This window comes from Euprymna scolopes, chromosome 28, assembly GCF_053919585.1.
Source record: "Euprymna scolopes isolate OS-2025 chromosome 28, ASM5391958v1, whole genome shotgun sequence".
Lineage (NCBI taxonomy): Eukaryota > Metazoa > Mollusca > Cephalopoda > Sepiida > Sepiolidae > Euprymna > Euprymna scolopes.
The window spans coordinates 33,844,711-33,858,561 of NC_136509.1; the positions used below are offsets into that span (position 1 = coordinate 33,844,711).

The following is a 13,851-nucleotide window of genomic DNA, read 5'->3' on the forward strand; positions in this document are numbered from 1 at the left end:
TTAACATGGGAGGTTGGGGTGCTTATAATATGCTGAGGTACGTCGTAAAAATTTACCTTTTTGTTTATGGGATTTGGATTTTCCTTCCATTAAAAACCGACCTCGTGTCTAACTCTGCCCTCATGGGGAGACAAGTGAAATAGTGATCGTGACGTGGGTAAACGTTGACATTGGTTAATAATTATGTTTTTACAAGAAATTATTTATTTGAAAATAGATGACGTTATAAAAGAATGAATAATGCGCTTTTAAAACTTTTTTGAAAAAAAAAAAAAAATAAAATAAAATTCATTTGTGACGTCATCCATTTTTAATGAAGACGCGTTCTCAATAAATTGAGAGATAAATTGTTTGCATAGACCAAGACCAAGGGCGGTAACTCCCGTTTACTAACGATTAGCGTCGGCGTTGTCAAGGAGACAGTCGGTCCTGTAAACTTTTCTTTAGTCTAGAAATTGTATATTCCCACCCTGAAAAGGCAAAACCCGCAGTCGTGTACACGCCTTGATAGAGAGACCAAAACAAACAAAATAACGAACACGGTATTACGCGCCGGGATGAAGTGCAGTTCTTCTTCATTTTTTTATTTTAAGCTCGAAATGAAGAAAAAATATTTTTTCGCTTGAAAAAAAGATATCGAAGTAAAATGATTTATTGCTGTTTGGTTTCGTCGGAGAAAAAACAATAAGCGCTTCTAACAATCATACATCGTAGATGCATCCCTCACCGCAGATAATGTCGCCGGGAACCTCGGACCATCAGGTAAATAAAAAAAGACTTTATTTGCAGATGTAATGCACAGATACCCCCCCCCATCTTTCTTTTATTTTTTATTTTTCCTTTTTATTTTATTATTGTTATTATTTACTTGCCGTATTTACATGGCGTTCCCCGGAACTCTTTCTGGTACTTATGCAGTATAAGGGTCGTGCTCGTGCTGTCGTCGAAATCGGCCGAGTGGTTTACGAAAAACGGCGGAAGGTGCCGAAACACTGATCGCTTTAACCCTAATACAAAAAAAAAAAAAAAAAAAAAAATAAAAAAAAAAAAAAAAAAACAACAACAAAAACCTGTTTATGTATTTTTGGTACCGCGCTATGAATGGGTGGCTATCGAAATAATAACATTATTATTTCAACACGGTACCAAAAGTACATGAGTGCAAAAAAACAAAAAAAAAAAAATAAATAAAATAAAAAATGAATAAATGAATGAATAAATAAATAAATAAAATAAAAAATAAATAAATAAAAAAATTTAAAAAATCATAAAGATTTGTTTGCTGACATTGATTTATTATATGAAAAATAATTTTTTTTAATATTTATCATCGTCTGAAAAAAGAAGTCATAAAAATCATAAAAATAGGAAAAAAAAAAATGCGATAGCATGTCCTTTATACGGCATAAGTACCGTCTCTTTTTTAACTTTCACTTTTGTCTATCCGTGTTTCTTGTTCTAGTAAATATTAAGATTGACGGCCTAAACATATTGCGATAAAAAATATCTATCTATCTGTCTATCCCCCCTCTCTCTCTCTCTCTCTGTCACACACATACACACACACACACACACACACACACACACACACACACACACACACATAAGAACAAATAGTTAATAAATCGGTACTTGTGCATTTAACAAACCAGACGTAACTCAGCATTTGCTCGGCTTTGTCCGACGCGTGACGTCAACAGCCGGATATAACCGAGCGTTGCCGATTAAGCAGACGAGAATTTCGCTATCAATTGGAAGAGTGTCACAACTCAAGAAACGCTTATTTGAAGAGAGTTTTAAAAAGATAACTGACGAAATAATAATGAATATTACAAACCTTGCGGACCAGCTCCAGACCCCAGAGGCTGCACTAAACTTTTGCCAGCAACGGAAATTGTTGGCAGAAGAGAAAAGGTGTTTATTTACACTTTGGCCAGGATTGTGTACTTGCAAAGAGAACAAGCCTTTCCGACGGTTACGGTTGGAGGTGTAGAAGTGTAACATGTCGTCGATGGACCTCCATTAGGATTGGGACCTTCTCAAAATCCCGACTAACCATTGCGTGTATAATAAAGATAATATACTTATGGGCGTTCGAGATGGCATCTACAAAAAATCTCCATCGCGAATGTGGGTTACGTTCTCGCCACACAATCGTGGATTGGAAAATTTGCTGCGTGATATATGCAGGGACTATTTTCTTAGGAATCCCCGGCAGATTGGAGGCCCAGGCCATACGGTAGAAATCGACGAGTCCGTTTTTAACCGCTGGCAGACTTTTGACACCGGTGGGCGGTGGTCTGGTCTGGGTCTTCGGTGGATACGACCCCGCCGAAAAGGAGGGTTTCTTGGTCACTGTACCAAATAGGAAGGCCGAAACCCTCCTTCCACTAATAAATAAAAAAGGGGGTTGTATTACTGTACAGTGTATTTGTTTTTTGACAACTTTTTCGAATCTATGTGTACACTGTACACAAGCAAGATAAGTTACTTTTCTACAAATCCTTGTTTCTGGCGAAAAAAATGTACAAATAATCCTTGTTCCTGCCCCTCCCCTTTTTTTACGTTAAAAATTGAAAAACAAAAAAAAAGTAACAAAAAAAAACTTGTTTTATATGTATTTATTTTGAAAACAGAAAACAATTTCAAACAATAATAATTTAAAAAAAAAAAAACATAAATGAACGGTAGGTTTTTGCTTTTTATTTATCTAATTTTTTTATGTTTCTACATTTTACAATTTCATTGTACAGTTATTTTGTTGTAGCGTTGTTTTTATTTTATCGCCAACGCTCGGTTTTATCCGGCTGTTGACGTCATGCGCCGGACAAAGCCGAGCAAATGCTGAGTTATGTCTGGTTCGTTAAATGCACAAGTACCAACATAACAAATAGTTAATAAAACATGTTAATAAACACTTTGAAAAAGAGTTAAAACATATTTAATTTTAAAAAGGAAACACTAAATAAGTGGATAGCCCTTAATCCATGGCGTTTCGAAGAAATACTTTCCTTTTCATCAGAGGGTAGGATTTAGCAAAATGCGGGGTCGGATTTTGCTTACAAAAGTATTTGATGAAACTGCAAGTAAGTCAAAGATCTTACTTGATAACAAAAAGTGAAGCAGAGGGAATATGGTGAAGAAAAGGGTGATTTCGCGTGAATGGATAGTTTGGTGAAAGGTAAAGTATCCAATGATGGTAAAATCCAAAAATGTAAATCCAAAAAGTTAGTTAAATTTCCATTCGCACAAGTAAAATCCAAGGAAATCGCGTACTTGGAAGATGGTCCAAAATAATCCAAAAGGCCAAATCCGTGGAATAATTCACAAATAGGTACAAGGAAAAGAGGAAAGAATTTATTTTATATAAGAGAAAGAAAATTAAAACTGTAAGTTGAACTTTACAATCAAAATTTATTGTTCGACTGAATACTCCAAAAAACAATTTACAAAATCCTGATTCCGCAGAGTTTTAAAGAATGCTATTCTTATTATTCTTCTCATCAGAGGACATAAAGAAATCAGCAAATTATATTTGCAGCAATGCTAGAATTTGCTAGTTAAGGCATTAAGTGAAACTGCAATTTATTATAGTTATAAATTGCAAAATAAAAAAATGAAAAAATATTGGATATGTACATAAATAGCTTTAAAACTAACAAAAACAAGAGAAAATAAACAAATAAATAAATTAAATAAACATGAATATACATAAACGATCACACATATATGTATGTATATATATATGTATATGTATGTGCATATATGTATGTACACATATGTATATTTATATATAAAAAAAAAAAAAAAAGGAAAAGGTCTGCCTTAAACCACTAACCTAGTTCTAAAACAGACCCTTTGTTCGATAAAATGCATGCCCATTGGCTGATAGGAAGGGGCGCGGTGGATACTAGAAAGCTGATTGGCTAACTAAAATCCTCAACAGAAGAGGACCATATAAAAACGAGAAACAACAACAGAATTCGCGCATAAGCCTGACGAATCCTAGAGTGGATGAAACGCCGAATATTCAGTGTAGCTTAATCGCCATATATATATTTTATAAATTACTATATACATATATATATATGTATATATATATATATATTCTAAAAAAGCTTTGAATAAAAAAATGCAAAAATAAAAAAGAATGCAGTTAAATTCTCGGAAGGAAAAAAATATTAACTTTAACCTATCGCAGACTAAGCACCTACATAATCCGACTTCTAAAAAGTTTATAATGAGAAAATAGAATTCATTTATATAAGGATGAAAAAAAGCATTTACTGAAGTTGTTAAATAGAAATAGGCTTAGCATTTGCATAAGCCGATTTCGCAAAAGTCTTCAATTTTAAAACAGAATTTAACTACATAAGGATGAAAAGAGAAAACCTTAACTAAAATTTTGTAAATAGAAAATGGGGATCATTAGCTGCTTACCATGTAGCTGTTTCGGAGATTTAAAAACAGGACAGCTGTTAAAGACATGGCTCTCCAGTGGATAATATCACTTCACCAAAAAAAAAAAAAAAAATGTAAAATAATACGGTTACCATTTTTACTAATTAATGAAAAGAAAATAGATAAATTAAATAAAATAAAAAAATAAACTATTAATAATATATATATATATAATAATATATATATGTATATATATATATTATTATATAGTAGCATGAAGACCCGATGTTGCCCGGGATTGAATGATGATCAACGAATGTCTCACACTTTCATATTTTTATTGTCATCGAAATCAGTGAAATTGCTCATTTTCAATCCAATCGGTTGATTGCCTACTCTAGTTGGGGACCCATCGCGGTGCACCAGGGTGGAGCTCACGTGCCTCTCGCTATCACTTATTTCAAAATACGTTGTAACGTACATTGCACTATAGAGAACCTACTGTTGTTTTATAAAATTGTTTTTATATATAAGGGCTTGAATTAAAGTTTGAAATGCAGAAAGTCATGCATCATGGTGCCATTGTGCTTTAAACGAAAGCATTCATTTCGAATGCGCACCTGTCATATCAAAAAACCTAATGTTGATTTTATATGTCGGGGTTTTCGGCGTGTGTGGTAATAAAACTTCTCAAATGCACTTGTGATGTTAGGCTGTGTAATTGGGTTAACTTTAAAAATCGTTTGTTCCTTCTTTCACTGGATTACTTTGATTATCGATACTTATCAAAGACATTCCGATACAAAATCTATCAAGGAACACTGCTAGGCACATGTAGTTCCTTCGTGTGAAATTTTATAAAAATCGTCCCAGCTGTTTTCGAATTCATAGGGAACGAATCTACAGATACACACACAAACAGACAAAGTTCCGTTCATATAATAGTAGCGATAGAGATATATTAGATAAAAGAAACTCTGTGTGTGTGTGTGTGTGTGTGTGTGAGAGAGAGAGAGAGAGAGAGAGAGAGAGAGAGAGAGAGAGAGAGAGAGAGAGAGAGAGAGTTCGTCCTCTATGGAAACCAAAATGGCTGGACCGATTTTTTTGAAAATTTCGCATGAAGTTACTCTGTGTGTCTGGGAGTGTTCTTAGGCAGGTTTTATATCGGAATACTTCTGATAAGGATAAATAAAATGGATAATCGAAACAATCCGATTAAAGACAGTCTGATTTTGATCAAAGTTAACACTTTTATACAGCCTCACATCACAAGTGCATTTTAGAAGCTTTTATCACCGTACAAGCAGTAAGGCCCACCCTATAAAATCAACTGTAGATTGTTTTATAAGATAGGGGCATGTTTAAAATGGATGTTTCTTTTCCGAGCTCAATTAAATCATGATACTTTAGTTTTGTACATATATTTTAAATTCAAATGATAATCTATATATTAATACGACTGTGTGTGTGTTATTTATTTTGTGTGTCACGCTTACACCCGAGTGACTGTCGTTTAATTGTTATGGACTTTCATTTCTTGTAATAAATAATTTTACTAAGCATTCATCATAAGTTTTGGTTTCGGTTAAGATTATAGCTGATTGCACTCCAATAATGTATTTTTTTATAAATAATTTCAGCAAGAAGTTTTCATAAGTTTTAGTTTCGGTTTTGATTATAGTTGAAAGAACTCAATATATTTTTTTCATAAGTTTTGGTTTCATCGATTCAAGCTGATGATGGATATATTTTTTTATTTTTGTAGTCACAACATTATAATATATAAGAATCGATAGAAAATTGACTCTATAATAATATATATGAAATCTGCAAAAATTAAAATATCTTATTTAACCCAACTATACGACTGGGCTATGCTGGGCTAGGTGTGCCAGAAATTTCGTGAAAATAGTGAATAATTCCACCCCATCTTTCCAAGCTTATAACTCCTCGAAAAATGTAATTCAAGCCCTAATTCTTTTTTCAATTAAAGGAGCAAGGACCAAGGTTTCATTAAAAAAAAAAAAAATAACAACGTGTTTTTTTTTTTAAAAGGTTTTAAACTTCGGACTTTACAGGTAAATTTCTAAAAAACAGTTCTTTTTTTTTGTTTTAAATTTGAATATATTATTTATTGACCTTTTCTCTTCAATTTGTGATATATAAGACTTTGGTACATAAATTAATTATTTACTTTTTAATAGACATTTCAAAATGGGAGGCGTGAATTATTCGACCCCATGTCTTTCCAAGCTTATAACTCGTCGAAAAATGTAATTCAAGCCCGAATTTTTTTTTTCAATTAAAGGAGCAAGGACCAAGGTTTCATTAAAAAAATAAAAAGAAAAAACAAATAACGTGGTTTAAAAAAAAAGGTTTTAAACTTCAAACTTTACAAGTAAAATTCTAAAAAAACACTACGTTTTCTTTGTTTTAAATTTGAATATATTATTTATTGACCTTTTCTCTTCAATTTGTGAGTAAATTAATTATTTACTTTTCGGTGAGTAAATTAATTATTTACTTTTTAATAGAAACTTGAAAATGGGGGGGGGCGTGAATTAAAAAAAAAAAGTTTGTCTAAAATATTATATTCGGTTTATTGGAAAGAACATAAAATTTCACATTGACACTGAAAATAGCGTAAAAATAGAATCAATAGAAAAATTTTGATAGATTTTTAAAGTTTAAAAATTGAAAAATATTGAGTTCGGAAAATTCATTACTGTTTAAAAAAAAAATATTTCTATTACTTTTAAAACAACTTTAATAGTTTATTTTGGAAGTATAATCCATAAAGAAAATAAATAACCCACTTTTAACAGAAAAATTACGAGATTTTTATATTTTATTCGCAGTTTCGTGTTAGCGGTGTCAAAAATTCCTACAAAAATTCTGATACACCTAATGCTGGGCGTCTCTGCTAGCTTAGATAAATACTTTTACAGTTTTAACAAAAAAGCTACAATAATATCGGAGCGTCTCCATTTACACTGAACATCTACAGAATGCCAACATCAATATATTACATATGAATAAGTCCCCTGTGGAATTTCCACAGATCCTGCTAGTGTAAAAATAATTTTATAAAATCAATAGGAGGCATTTTGATAAGACAGGGGCGCATTCGAAATGAATGTTTCTGTTTAGAGCAAAATTGAACCATCATACTTGACTTTTGCATTTTAAACTTTAAAATCAAGCCATTATTTAAAGATAATGTTATAAAATGAACATTAAAAAAACACAAAAACATTATCTGCTAATAGGGGCTGAACTGAAAGAGTAAATTAAAGACTGTCTCTTTCAACGTGATTTTCTTAGTTGTATTGAACTATGTAGCACAATATTACTTTCTGGGTATTAATTAGTATTTATTAATTTATTTTATTAGGATCAGTTCTATATTTAAAATACAATTGCATTATTTTCATAAAAAAGTTTATTAATAATATTATGGTATGTTATTGGGTTTTCAGTCCAAAAAACTAGTTTTGTTTCGCACTAGCCAGACAAAATATTTGTAAGTTAAATATAATTCTCATTCCAAAAAATTTCCACAGCTCCTGCTAATAATAATAATAATAATAATAATAATAATAATTATTATTATTATTATTATTTAATCACTAGGAGTAATCACACAGGCCATCATCAAAGATTTCTCTTTGAGAACAACTTGTGGCGTTCTTTTGAATCTGAGTGACAACAAGTTTCCCCAGATTTCTAGTACTTTCCACCTTCTTTGATAACCTTTGAAGATGAATTTGCGTTATCGCAACATTTGCTTACGATTGATTTCTCGTTGGCTGTGACCATTCATTTTCATTAGAATTTGGGTTGCAGTAAGCCTCCCCAATGTCCCAGTCCTCTTTGAACTCATCCAGTGGAGGTCTGGCAAGTGCTTTCTTTCCTCGGTTTTTCCATTCTCCTTAACCCTTCTCGACTACTGGGTGTGACCGTCAGTTTATAGTGACACACACACACACTACCACAGATAAAAAAAAAGTGCGGCTAAGGCAGTGGCACAGAGAGGTTAACTTACAATTATACACTTTCAATTTTCATGATTCCATGTGATGTTCTTTTGAGTTTTACATCAGTAGCAGTTTCTGTATGTCCAGCTTGCGCCTGTTGCCCATGTGTATTAGTTTCTGCATTCAAGGATTTTCCTTAATATTTCAGCCGTTTTCATTATTTTTATATGTTGTATCTTCTTAGCCGTCCCTCTGATTCCAATCTCTCCCATTCTTTTTTTCAAAGATTTTCGGTATTGTTCCTTGTGCTCCTACTATTAATGGTGTTACCTTGACTGTCTTCACCTTCCATATCCCTTTGATCTCTCTGGACAGTTCAGTGTATCTTTTTTTTTTACTACTACTACTACTACTACTACTACTACTACTACTACTACTACTAGTTGGCCCTTCTTTTCTGATGAAAAGCATTTAGTTTCGAAATGCCATGGTCTAAAGAGGGTTAGCTCCATTTCTTTCTTTATTCCATATTGATCCGATATTATAATAAATTTATATGTAACTTTTACTTCTCAGCTTTTAATATTTAATATATATATATATATATATATATATATATATAGTGTTGGGACGATTAATTGGAATCGGAAAAAGCAGAAGATTTAGGGGTATCGGAATCGGTGTTGGAAAAATGAATGCCGATTTTCCGATGCCAAATCGATTCTTTTAATTGTCTTTTTTTATTTGATTTTGTTTAAACCAAAATCTTCCATTACTGGTAATTATGATAAAATAATAAATATTTATTGATTTTAAATTACCAGTGAAGCTAAAATCGATAGATCATCCCCCACAAATGTATTTTGACGTTTAGGAAAATATCTGCATATTTAACATGTATTTTCACGAAAATCGGAGGAAATAACAATCTTATAGTTAAATATTTAGAAATTTATAAAGAATCGGAATCGATAATTGTATCCAAATCAGGAAAAATATAGGAATCATCCCATCACTATTATCTCTCTCTCTCTCTCTCTCTCTCTCTCTCTCTATATATATATATATATATATATAGATAGATAGATATAGATGGATAGATATTATAAGTGAGTTAAATCACAGAGTAGATAATCAAATGAATTATTGTCTTATTAAATATTACAGTGAGATAATATTTTCAAGGAGATCCTAACTAAAAAGGTGAAGCTCAATATCGAAAAATAGAGCAAAATATTAAAATATTCTGGATGTTACCTCCAATTTGGAGTTTGTTTCAAATGTTACGGATTACTTTATCGCCTCCAATTCTCTCCTTGGATTATTATTCGTCCGACCTGGCAGAAATATCCCGGAAATAGTTCAACTCATTTCAACGTTGGATTGCCCAGGCTGTATGATATCCTTTATCTATGCCTTTTAAATGTTTTTTTAAACAACTTTTTCAATATATGTGCTGATAAGCAAAATATATGTTTATTTATAACTGATAATTTTGATAATTGCATTGAAAATCCGTGGATTAAGGAAATAAATATAATTATTTTCCATATACACCTTGTGTCAAACAATAAATTCTTAACTTGAATATATTTTTATGCATATATATATGTTAACCAGATCTCATTTAATATCGGGACAAATATACTAACTGTATTCAATAACTAACAATAAACTAAATAAATAAAATATAAAATGAGAAAATAAAAATTAAAAATAAAAATAATTCGTCCTACACTCACCTGTATGATCAATAATAAAAAACTTACTATAAATACACCAATCCTTAATAAAAAAAAAGAAAATGATAATAACAACAACAACAACAACAACTGCTCCTAACGACGATCAGGTGTACCAATTGAAAGCACTTGAGAAGAATATGGCTGAACAACAATTACTGGGCGCCATAATATACAACATATTAGCTGAAATAAAAAGGACCGCTCGGCGAATTGGAAAGATATCCAACAAAATCGGGAAAAAGAAGAACTCCGTCCGGTTCAATCAGATGTGCTTGAATAATGACTTTCTGCCAAAATATACAAAAACAGATACTGTCAAGAATTGTAAATGTCAACTGAATTCAAGGAATAAATTATAAGATGGTCAACATCATGAATTTTGGAATATAACTTTTTGTCATTTATTCTCTATATTGCTCTGTAATTACATTGAGCTTCTTAAATAAGGATTGATATATATATTATAAGAAATATATACATATATACTAGCAAAAGTACCCATCGTTGACTGGGTTTACAAACAGCCTACAGAAAATGGACTCTGATTTATTAAAGTATGATAGGTTTTGAAAAGGAAGGGTTGTAAAGAGATAGCTTCGAATTCAGGGGTATCAAAACCAAAGCAAAATATGATGAAAGTAAAAATAAAATAGATAAACCCCATAATTTATTATACCATACCTGTTCACACTGAAACACTTATCACAATATTATGTGGATCTATATTAAAAAAACCTTGTTAAACTTTGTGACATATTTCCATTCTATGGAGGTCAGGTGCGAACGAACACTCCATAATTTTATTATACCAAAATTTTTAAACTGAAACATAATTATCAAAGTATACTTACGCATATAGATATGAAAAGTCTTTATTAAAGTTTGTGCCTATTTCCATTCTATGGAGGCCAGGCGCGAATGCAGACCCCACAATTTTATTATACCATCCCTATTTAAGTTAAAACATACTTATCAAAGTATTCTCATGTACATCTATATCAAAAACACTGGTAAACGTTTCTTTTTAATTTTTAAATTTTTTATTTCCATACTTTGTGGACCAGGCGCGAACGCAGACCCCACAATTTTAATCAACCACCATTCTGCAGGGTCAAACATACCCATTCCTGTGTCTCGATACATCTTCTATCATTATATGTAATCAGTTTTTTAAAATAGTCAACCATATAGGAGCCTATTCGTGACCACACACACACACACACACACACACACACACACACACACACACACACACACACATTCAGTTTTATATTATATATATATATATATATATATATATATATATATATATATCCCTCACTCTGTTGTTTCATATTAGCACATCCGAGTTATTGCTGAATTATCTGAGCAAGATTATTATTATTATTATTAACAACAACAACAACCTGGGACAGGAATGTGAGAGAGAAGGAGAATGAGAGGTGGAGCAATTATGCTCCATTGGCCTTGGAGATAAGGCGTATACACGGGGTTAAAACACAAATAATCTCAGTCGTAGTTGGTACACTAGGAGTAGTATCAAGTCGTCTGGAAGGACAATTGAAAAAACTTCAAATCCCCAATGTTTTAGGCGGCCTTCAGACCTCTGCAATTGTAGGTACCACCACATCCTTAGGAAAACCCGTGATCTTTGAAGCCCATGGTTTGAAGGTGGGATTAAGTGAAATCCTCTGGAAATGAATCCCATCCCTTTCCAGAGAGACGTTGATAAACGAAATCAGAATTATTATTTTTGGCTCACATAGAGCTTTCACACAAATCAACAAACGATCTGATTGGAAACCTATGGTGTTCTCTGGAGGCTGAGTGACAACAAGTCTCCCCAGACGTCCAGTTCTCTCCACCTCCTTCGATAGCATTCGCAAATGAATTTGCATCATCGCAACAGCCTCTTACCATTGATTTCTCGCCGGCAGTGGCCATTGGTATATACTGGAATTTGAGTGGCACTAAGCCTCCCCAAAGTCCCAGTTCTCTTTGCGCTTGTCCAACTGAGGTCTGGCTGGCGCTCTCTCCTCGGTCGTTCAGTCCTTCTTGACCCTTCTCGGCTCTTTGGTGTCACTTTTTTATTGGGGGGAGCGGTGGTGAAACTATGGGAGAGATGCATGATGGGGGTGTAGAACTTGTAGATATGCAGTTTCGGTGTTCTTCATTCCCTGTAACGCTTATTTGTTATATTGTCTTGTCTTATTCTCCGCATTCAAGGGCTTTTCTTAATATTTCAGTCGTTTTCATTATCGTTAGTCGTTGTACTTTTGCAGTTATTCCTCTGATTCCAAATTCTGACATTCTTTTTTCAAAGTTTTTCGGAATTGTTCCTAGTGCTCCTACTATTATCGGTACTATTTGGATTTTCTTCATCATCCAAATCCCTTTTAACTCTCTGGCTAGCTCTGTGTATTTGCTTCGTTTCTCCTTTTCTTTCATATTCACCCTGTGGTCAGCTGGGACAGCAAAGTCTACGATTTGACAGGATTTTTCTTTCTTGTTAATTATTATGACATCTGGTCTTCTTGCTTGGATGGGTTTGTCCATCTATATGTCCATGTCCCATAGGATTTTGTGGTTCTCGTTTTCGAGTGGTGTTGCAGGTTTATGCTTGTACCATTTGTCTGTATGCTCAAAATGCAGTCGTTTGCACAATTCCCAGTGCACCACCCTCCCCACTTGGTCATGCCTGTTTTTGTATTCCTTTTGGGCCAGTTAGCTGCATTAATTTACTATATGGTTTATCGTTTCCTCTCTTTGTCCACAGAGTCTGCATTTGCTGTTTTCTTGTGTTTTATCGATTCTTGCTTTGATATAGGTGGTTCTTATCGAGTTATCTTGTGCTGCAGTTATTAAAGATTCAGTTTCTCGGTTTATATGTCCTTTTCGCATCCATGTCCAGGTGTTTTTGTTATTCTCATCTTTTGTCATTCTTATGAATCTTCCGTGGAGTTGTTTCTCTTCCCACTTCTCTTTTCTCGTTTTGTCATTTGTCTCTCTGTTTTCTGTTTTGTTGCTTTTTTCAGTGTCTCTCGCTGCCATAATTATCCTTTCAGTGTTTTGCATTATGTATTATTCTAGTCTTTTTTCGTGTCCTTCACACAGTCTTCTATACAGATCAGTACTCTCCTGCCATCTTTCCTTTTCACGTAGAGCCTGTCAATATCATCCTTTGAGTGTAGTGCATTATGCGTAATCATGAGTTTCCTGGTTTTCTGGTCGAGCTGTCTCAGTTCTTTTGTCCACCCTATAAACGGACCAGAGTATCTTACTAGTGATACTGTCTATGTATTTATACCTTTTATTAGGTTTCTGCTATATAATTTCGTTTCCAGGAGTTTTCTTGTTCTCCTGAGGTATTCCTTTCCAATTTTCTCTTTCATTTCTGTTGCTCTGATGGTGTCCGCTTCCAGAATTTCCAAGTATTTATAGTCGTCTTGTTCCCCTAGTGCCCTCATTTCTGTTTGGTTGGGTAGTTCCATGCCTTCTGTCGTTTCCAGTTTTCCCTTTCTTATAACTAGCTGTGCGCATTTTTCCATTCCAAATTCCATTTGGATATCTTGGCTGAAGATCCTGGTAGTGTTAATTAGCGTCTATAGCTCCTTTTCAGTCCTTGCAAAAAGCTTCAGATCGTCCATGTACATTGGAGAACTTGTATCCGACTTGGCACTTTCTCAGAATACTGTTCAAGGGCATCATGGCTATGATGAACAGTAGTG

At 33.2% G+C, this 13,851-nt stretch overlaps 1 protein-coding gene across 2 annotated transcripts in view; it reads left to right on the plus strand.

Annotated features, from left to right (window-relative positions):
- Positions 1–445: 445 nt before the first annotated feature.
- LOC145249560 (tubulin polyglutamylase ttll6-like) overlaps positions 446–13,851 on the plus strand; it is a 351,054-nt gene continuing 337,648 nt past the window's right edge. Inside the window, exon 1 of one of the 2 annotated variants that reach the window (XM_080111234.1) lies at positions 446–762. In XM_080111234.1, coding sequence (XP_079967360.1) covers positions 715–762 — 48 coding nt within the window. In that variant the 5' untranslated portion in view covers positions 446–714. The remainder of the gene's footprint in view (positions 763–13,851) is intronic. The other variant, XM_080111235.1, reaches the window with a different exon arrangement.